General features: G+C 42.5%; 1 protein-coding gene across 1 annotated transcript in view; it reads left to right on the forward strand.

The window, feature by feature from the left end:
- The window catches only part of LOC147123686 (pantothenate kinase 3-like), a 33,266-nt gene extending 26,261 nt beyond the window's left edge, over positions 1-7,005 (forward strand). Inside the window, exon 7 of the mRNA XM_085975523.1 lies at positions 5,593-7,005. Coding sequence (XP_085831649.1) covers positions 5,593-5,643 — 51 coding nt within the window. The 3' untranslated portion in view covers positions 5,644-7,005. The remainder of the gene's footprint in view (positions 1-5,592) is intronic.
- The last annotated feature ends 2,630 nt before the right edge of the window (positions 7,006-9,635 follow it).

The following is a 9,635-nucleotide window of genomic DNA, read 5'->3' on the forward strand; positions in this document are numbered from 1 at the left end:
TTGGGCAGGCTATTGAGGTAGGTGCCTTTTTTTTTGACAGAGCACCATAGACCGATGTCTGCGAGCAACTGGCCTATTGAATTTCTTGCATGAAAGGCTATCGTCTGGTTCTGTGTGAAGAGACTAGTTCTAAACCAAGATAAATGTTAAAATCAAAGAATAACTAAACTAAATGTCAAAACACTCACGGCAAAATATAAATTTTGTTCCTGAAGTTCTCTTTCCATTTACCTGCCTCCTCCAAAAAACCTACTGGGAAGGATACTTGTCTTTCTGTGGCTTGGTTCAGTTGGTAGCACTTGACTGAGTCAGGAGATAGTGGTTTGAAGCCCCAGTCCAGGATTTGAACACCGACGTAGCTAAAAAAAGGGAAGAGGTCCTACAAGTAGAATTTAGGGAGTTAGGAGCCAAACTAAAAAGTAGGACCTCGAAGGTAGTAATCTCTGGATTACTACCAGTGCCACGTGCTAGTAAGAGTACAGAGAACAGGATAGTTAGGCTAAATACGTGGCTTGAGCAGTGGTGTAAGAGGGAGGGTTTTAAATTTTTGAGGCATTGGAACCAGTTTTGTGGTAGGTGTGACCTATACAAAAGGGACGGTCTACACCTGTGCAGAGATGGAACTGATGTTCTCGGGGTAATTTTTGATAAAGCAGTTCGGGAGCATTTAAACTAGTATGGCAGGGGGCTAGAAACCTATGTAGTGAAATAGAGGAAAGTGAAAGGCAGACAGAAATAAATGATAAAAGGGTGAGGAACAAAAAACAAAGGGCCAAACTAATTCATAAAAAATGTGAGCATAAAAAAAGCCTGAGGGTTTTATACCTTAATGCGAGAAGCATCAGGAACAAGGTAGATGAATTAGCTGTGGAAATAGAGGTTAATAATTATGATCTAATTGGGATTACGGAAACATGGTTGCAGGGTGAGCAGGGCTGGGAGCTTAACATACAGGGGTATTCAGTATTTAGGAAGGATCGACAAAAAAGAAAGGGAGGAGGGGTAGCATTGCTAGTAAAAGAGGGGATAAATGCAATTGAAAGGAAGGATATTAACTCAGTTAATACAGAATCTATATGGGTGGAGCTAAGAAATAGCGAGGGGCGAAAAACATTAATAGGAGTGGTATATAGGCCTCCAAATAGTAAAATAGAGGTTAGGGAGGGCATCACGAGGGAAATTAGAGAAGCGTGCAATAAGAGCACAGCTGTCATCATAGGTGACTTTAACTTACATATAGATTGGACTAGCCTAATCAGTAAAAATAATGAGGAGGAGGAATTCCTTGAGTGTTTGAGGGATGGTTATCTGGATCAATATGTCGAGGAACCAACTCGGGAACAGGCTATATTGGACTGGGTACTGTGCAATGAGAAGGGACTAATCAGTAATCTTGTTGTACGGGGACCCTTGGGTCAGAGCGATCATAACATGATCGATTTCTCACTCGAAATGGAGAGCGAAGAAATTGACTCAGAGACTAAGGTCCTGAATTTAAACAAGGGGAATTATGATGCCATGAGACGGGAACTGAGTAGGTCTGAGTGGACAACGTTCCTGGGAGGACTGGAGGTAGATAAACAATGGCAAACATTTAAAGATAGAATGACAAAATTGCAAAAATTGTTTATACCAATCTGGCATAAAAGGAAATCTAAAAAGGTGACTCAACCGTGGATAACAGGGGAAATTAGAGACAGCATAAAATCCAAAGATAGGGCGTATAAAATAGCCAAAAAAAGCGCCAGAGCGGAAGATTGGGAACAGTTTAAGATAGAGCAAAGGAGGGCAAAGGGCATAATCAAGAGGGGCAAAATAGCTTACGAAAACAAGCTGGCGGAAAATATAAAAACTAACTCCAAAAGCTTTTATAAGTATATCAAAAGGAAAAGACTGGTGAAAACCAAAGTTGGTCCATTGCAGTCAGATACGGGGGAATATATAATGGGAAATAAGGAAATGGCAGATCAACTAAATGCATACTTTGGGTCAGTCTTTACGAAGGAAGACACAAAAAACCTCCCTGGGATATCGGGAAAAATAGGGACATTGGCAAAGGAGGAACTGACGCAAATCAATATCTCTAAGGATATGGTGTTAAGGAAGCTAAAGGGATTGAAGGTGGACAAATCCCCAGGGCCTGATAACATGCATCCTAGGGTACTGAAGGAGGTGGCCCTAGAGATAGCGGATGCACTAAGGATGATTTTTCAGAATTCATTAGACTCGGGAACAGTACCGATGGATTGGAGGGTAGCTAACGTTACCCCACTATTCAAAAAGGGGGGTAGGGAAAAAGCAGGTAATTACAGACCTGTAAGCCTTACATCAGTTGTGGGCAAAATGCTGGAGTCCATCATTAAGGATGAAATAGCGGAGCACTTAGCAAATGGGGACAGGATAGGACAGAGTCAACATGGATTTACAAAGGGTAAATCGTGCTTGACTAATCTATTGGAATTTTTTGAGGGAGTAACTGGTAGAATAGATGGGGGAGAGCCAGTAGATGTGGTGTACCTGGACTTCCAAAAGGCCTTCGATAAGGTCCCACATAAAAGATTAGCATGGAAAATTGAGGCTCATGGGATAAAGGGGAAAGTTTTGGCGTGGATAGGGAACTGGCTGTCAGATAGAAAACAGAGAGTTGGAATAAACGGCTCATTTTCTGAATGGCAGGCAGTAACAAGTGGGGTACCACAGGGATCTGTCCTGGGCCCCCAGCTGTTCACAATTTACATTAATGACCTGGATCAGGGAGTCGGATGCAGCATTTCCAAATTTGCAGACGACACTAAACTAGGAGGGGGGGTGGGCTCCGAGGAAGAGACCAGGAAGCTCCAGAGCGATTTGGACAGACTGGGCGATTGGGCGGATAAATGGCAGATGCACTATAATGTGGACAAGTGCGAAGTTATCCACCTTGGGTGCAGGAACGGGAGGGCAAATTATTATTTAAATGGCAATAGATTGGGAGAGGGGGAAGTACAGAGAGACCTGGGTGTTCTTGTACACCAGTCACTGAAGGCGAGCATGCAGGTGCAACAGGCGGTCAAGAAGGCAAACGGTATGCTGGCCTTCATAGCAAAAGGGTTAGAATACAGGAACAGGGATACCTTGCTGCAGCTGTACAGGGCACTGGTGAGACCACACCTCGAGTACTGTGTACAGTTTTGGTCGCCTCATCTGAGGAAGGATGTTCTTGCCATGGAGGGGGTGCAGCGGCGATTCACCAGGCTGATACCAGGAATGGCGGGAATGACCTATGAGGAGAGACTATGTAGTTTAGGGATGTACACACTGGAGTTTAGAAGATTGAGAGGGGACCTCATAGAAGTGTATAAAATTCTGACAGGTCTAGACAGACTGGATGCAGAAGGAATGTTTCCCTTGGCGGGTGAGAACAGAACTAGAGGACATAATTTAAGGATAAGGGCTAAACCATTTAGGACAGAGATGAGGGGGAATTTCTTCACTCAGAGAGTGGTGAACCTGTGGAACTCATTGCCACAGAGGGCAGTGTACGCCAGCTCATTAAATATATTTAAGAGGGAATTAGATATATTTCTACGGGCAAAAGGGGTTAAGGGTTACGGAGAGAAGGCGGGGACGGGATACTGAATTAAAGGATCAGCCATGATCTCATCGAATGGCGGAGCAGGCACGAAGGGCCGAATGGCCTACTCCTGCTCCTATCTTCTATGTATCTATGTATCTATGTACCTGCTTTAGGGTAGCACTTTGGCGCAATACTGAGGGAGTGCTACCTTGTTGGAGGTGTTATTTTTCAGATAAAATATTCCGGGGCTCTTTTTGAAGAGAAAGGAGTTCTCCTAGTGTCCTGTCCTCAACCAACATCACCCTAAAGAAACAGGTTAGCTGGTCATTCCTCTCCTTTTACTGTTTGTTGTACCTTGCTGTGACTATTTGGCTCTGAAACACTCTGACATCTGAAGATGCATGGTATTAAATAAATGCAACCTTCTTTCTCTAGATAGCCACATGTGTGATTCCTAAATGTGGAAGCAAAAATCATATTCCATACAAGTAACATCACGGAGAAGGGTTGTTGACATCCTATTTGCAAAATTTATATCTTAAAATCCAAATGAGAAATTTATATTAAAATGCAAATAAAAAATGGAGCATGCAGAAAGTCTGTTTTATATCTACTATCTTTGCAGTTTCATCACTTGAACTGCTTAGAAGATGGGAGCAGGAGTCGGCCATTTAATGAGATCATGGCTGATCATCCAAATTCAGTACCCTGTCCCTGCCTTCTCCCCATATCCCTTGATCCCTTTAGCCTCAAGAAATATATCCAACTCCTTCTTGAATATATTTAATGAATTGGCCACTACTGCCTTCTTTGGCAGAGAATTCCACAGGTTCACCACTCTCTGGGTGAAGAAATTCCTCCTCATCTTTGTCCTAAATGGCCTACCCCTTATCCTTAGACTGTGACCCCTGGTTCTGGACTCCCCGACCATCGGGAACATCCTTCCTGCATCTAGTCTGTCTAGTCCTGTTAGAATTTTATAAGTTTCCATGAGATAACTGCTTGATTGACCCTTGAGGACATTAATAATCATACATTGCTGAGATGTGTTTAGTAATTTCCTTTTTAATTTTGGTTCTAGTTGTAACTCCCTTTTTAAAAAAAAAAAAAAAAAAAAAAATTTGGCACAAGTTTTGCTTATGAATTCCTGGTCTTGTTAGAACTAGACAAAACCTCTTGTGGTTGAGAGACCGCGTCATGCTGCTTTGTAATTGATCGCTGATGTACTGGAGCAGCCCAAGGCTGGTTTTTGCCTCGGACTTCCAGCCTGAAACTGAAGTCATTATGGATACAGCTCTTGACACTCCGTCCAAACTTACGACATCTCAAATTTATTTAGATTACTGTGTGTGCTGTTTGTAAGTAACTAGTTGCCCAAAACCTAAAAACGGTAGTAATTTTAAAATCAAACTTTATCAGGATGCACAATTTCTTTTGAAAACTTATGCTCTCTGGACTGGGCACCTGTCTCATTTTCATGTCTGTGTGAATTTGCAATATGTGGGGCCATTTAACTGTAAAGATGCTGTATTTAAAAGCTCTTGACCTCCCTGAGGGAGGTCATTTTTCTATGATTTGAAGGACATGCTTTGCTTTCATGGAGCTTGGTTTGTTTGGATGGTGGGTGTGCTGTGTACATTTTATGGATCCACAGCCATGACTAACCTGAAAAGTTTATGATAGTCATTTCTTTATCAGTCAATGTATTGACCATACTTTTTAAAAAGTTCATGTGATTCCCATAATTACTAATTAACTTCTTCAGCATTGTCAAATTCCATGTTTGTTTATTTGGAAAATACTGTAAGTCCTGAATAACAGAAAGCTTCCTGGTCTACAGTACACAAGCCCAGTTCTTTTATAAATTGGCCCCTTTTCTTCACAGCGGCTCATCTTGTACATGTATGATTTTAACAGCTTGTTCAATGATTTCCACAATATCCCTATTTTTGTGTCGGAGAAAATTTTTGTCCTTATTTACAGTTTTAAAGTTTAAAATTATGTTTTTTAACATCCACCTTTTTTTGTTGTTGTAGGGTTATTTTGGAGCAGTGGGTGCCTTGCTAGAACTGGTCAACTCGGTGTGAATCTTCAAAAAATCTCTTCGCTCCTTCTGGTTTACTCCGTTGTGTGGTTCCTACAACAGGGCTGCTGTGGATGAGAAACCACAAGACAAATATTTTAATACAAGTTGTAGCGTAGTGCGATTCCTCTGAACTCTGTTGGTTTTTTTTTGGGGGGGGTGGAAGGGGCTGTTTTTAATCCATATTTAAATGAAGCACCTTTTTATGAAATAGTCTGTAAACATCTGCACTTCTGCCTTTTTATATTTATTCCCCAAAAAGCTTTTCCGACTAAACTCAGAAGGGGGCAATTGGGAACCATATCGTATGTGTGTGTCTAACGTTTGTTTTCCTTCTGTACTTTTGTGGCGTGTCTTGGAGAATTATTTTTCTAAACTTAAATAGCTATTTTATTAAATATTGGAAATGCAGATTTCTACATGAAAAGAAATCCTAGCAGGATTGGAATAATTTAAAATTGTAGTGGAGGGGGAGAAATCTCGTTTCAGTCCTTAATCCAGTTAACTGGTGACTTAGAATTTTATGGTGTTGCTTTTGAGTTTGACATTTCACTGTTTGAGCCTGTGTGGTTTATGATGAATGGTAACTTAAAATATTTTTTATAGATGTAGGAAATATAAAAATACAGCCTGTCTACTCGTGATTTTAAGATGCAACCCATTTGTTAATTTTAGTTTTTTTTCCCCTTAGCTTTCTGGCCTAAAGTCCCCCAACCCCTATCACACTCCTTTCCCCGCCAAATACAGTGAGCTCCAAAACCCAAGAATTACTGCTAGGGGCATGAGAGCCACTTGGGTTCACTGGGTGATGAGCTCTAAACATCAGCCATCTGGAGAATCAAGGATTCAGCACGTTTGAGCTAGTGTGCTCCCATATTACCCTGCTTCTTTTCTCTCTTTCTGTGAAATAGAATGGACTGGTGATTCCTTTCAAGAGTCACTGCTGTTTAACCACGCAATAAGGTCACGAGTTGTTAACTCTCTTGCGTGAATGTCCTTGTTTGTATATCAAGGGTGTGGCGTATACTGCCTGTTCCCCTCTGTACAAGTGGTTGAGGCAGCCTCAGACTGACCAGAAAATAATTGACCAGCATCAAGGCTACAACATAGTTTCAGGTTTCTGAAAACCACTGCAATCTGCTTGAGCTCCGTGCTCAAGGTTTATTGACTCTGAACCCCTTGATTCAATTGCTGTATTCTAATTGCTCTCAGGTGTCCACTTTATTCTCTCTCATTTGGTTATTCTGGAAAAAAGTAATTTAATGAGTCAGATGTTTAAAGCATGTATTGAAATGGGTGTATTCCACAACTTCTCTCTATTTGTACTGCACATGTAAGAATAAATAAATATATTTTACACATAGGAGCTATTGAATGCAATGAGCATTTTTTTTTTAAATTGAGTGATGGCAGCTTTCACATTTTTAGTTGGTGACTTGCCAACATGTGGAATAGACTTGGGATTACCTGTCAAAAATGAAGATGGACATTCGAATTTTCTTCCCCGAGGTTGTTGCAATATGGAACGTAATGAGCTTATTGAGGCAAAGGGAAAGGTATGAATCGATCCAGGGAACTGGTAAGGAAATGGCCACCGTCAGTGCTGTAAATTCTATATACCAACTGTGGCTGGGAGGGTGACCAGACCTTCGACTTGCACCACTTTGAGCCAAAGTCTGTGGCTGCATATGTCTTAATGAACTGAATTTGGAACAGTCTCTATTCATTTGCTAAAGTATAAATGATGCATAATTTTCCTTCAAATTGCCTATGTTGCTCATTGCGGTGAGAAGAGGTGTCGTGGTCTTCTGAGACGGGTTTAAAAAAAAATAGTGGCTGATTTCTTTTGCATTTATATGTAACTAGATTGTAAACCTGCTCATTGTGACATCATTTGGGGTGTATAACTTGGTTGCACTAGTGCACGAGATCATCCCTAATTGTTGAGATACAGCAATGGGAATTTAATGACATCAGCCATGTTAGACTTGACAATTATTTATGCTTGATGGTGCCAAAAGTAGAAGTTTCATTTCCAGCATTGACATGTCTCCTCTTTGAGCACAATAATAATTCAGTGAAACTTTACAAAGTTCTTGGAAGCCATACACTTTGCACAGTCATGCGACTACCATGATGATGGAAGGCAAACTAGGTGGACCGTAGTTTTTTTTCATCTAGCAATACCAATGTTCCACATTGAAGAATTGTTTTCTGATCTGTCCCATAATGCAAAAAATGAAATTTTAGCACAGGAGGAAGCCATTTTGGCCCTTCTTTACTGGTTGCAAACTACATACACTAGAACATAGAACAATCTAACCTTTTTCACATAAGGGCTGGTGTGTCCTTTGTTGTCTGCAGTGTTGTCACATTTCAGAAGCCAGCTCCCTCCATTATGGGGTGCTGAGGTCTGCAAAATACTGTGCACTGCACATCATGATGTTCACTGGAAGCACTTGCAGCACTCTGAGATTGTGCCCTATAAAGTCCCAAGTGCTAGAATAATGCTCCAGATGCATGGTGTCCATTTGTATAGGTGTTGCCCTTACGTTGGGTCTTTGCTCTTAAAGGGACCTTATTGATCTTCAATTGCTAGTAGTCATATTTATTTTTGATCTCCATACAGCTGTTTTCTTCCTTTTGGTTTGAACAAACTAGAACTACACTCAATCTGCTACTTCTGCCTGTTTCCCAAGGATTATTTCATACTGTGCTGCCTAAATGTGTATCCCTCTGCATTTGTAGGTGTTGGTCAAGAAGGAGGTGGATCAGGGTAAACCTGCCAGGGAGGTATCTTTGCACTTTAAACACCCAGTAAGGACCGGCCCATATTCTACCCTCCATCTGTACAGATCCAGACAGTCATACCTGGACATGTCATAGAGTCATAACGGCCATTCGGCCCATCGAGTCCGTGCACCACCAGGTGGAGATTGATTCCTAAAGGTGACTGCCACAAAACTCTGCACACTCCCAGAAGACAATAGCTGGATAGGGAAGGTTCTGTCAGTAACTCAATTTTGCAGCTGCCTTGAACTTTTTACTCTGGGTTCCTTTCACACAACATCTGGAGATATTGGCCAAATCTCCCAAACTGTGATCTTGGGCTTCATAAATAGAGGTATTGAGTACAAAAGTAGAGAAGTTATGCTGAACCTTTATAAAGTGCTGGTTAGGCCACAACTGGAGTATTGCGTCCAGTTCTGGTCACCACACTTTAGGAAGGATGTGAAGGCACTTGAGAGGGTGCAGAGGAGATTTACCAGAATGGTTCTGAGGATGGGCGATCTTAGCTACAAGGACAAGTTGGAGAAGCTGGATTTGTTTTCATTAGAGCAAAGGAGGTTGAGGGGAGATTTGATAGAGGTGTACAAGATTATGACTGGTTTGGACAGGCTAGACGGGGAAAGGCTGTTCCCACTAGTTAATGGTACAAGGACTAGGGGACCCAGATTTAAGGTTTTGGGCAAGAGATACGGGGGGGGGGATGTGAGGAAAAACTTTTACGTCGCGATTGGTGAGGACCTGGAACTCGCTGCCGACTGAAGCGGTGGAAGCGGAGACACTCAAGGGGAGACTGGATAGGCACTTGAGGGAAATAAACTTGCAGGGCTACAGGGATAGAGTGGGGGAATGGGATTGACTGGATTTCTCTGCAGAGAGCCGGCACAAACTCGATGGGCCGAATGGCGGCCTCCTGTGCCGCTATGACTCTATGGCCTAGAAATTGGGTTGGGGCGCAAAAGTCGGCTGAGCGCAGGATTTAGCGCAGCGATCGGTGTGATACCGATCGCCAGAAATTCGGTTTCAGTGCCCCTCGAGGGAGACGGGGCAAGGCTCGAGGCGCTCCGCGTCCCTCTTAGGGCGCTGAAACTGATTATCGCAGCGCAACATGCCGCAGCGCCACATGCTGCAGCACGGCACGCTGCGGTACTGCAGGCCTTCCTCCCACTGCTAAGGGGGAGGTGCCTGCAGCAGCGCGATCCCCGATCG

This window comes from Somniosus microcephalus, chromosome 2 (genome assembly GCF_052327205.1).
Source record: "Somniosus microcephalus isolate GS21.2 chromosome 2, FLI_Smic_1.0, whole genome shotgun sequence".
Lineage (NCBI taxonomy): Eukaryota > Metazoa > Chordata > Chondrichthyes > Squaliformes > Somniosidae > Somniosus > Somniosus microcephalus.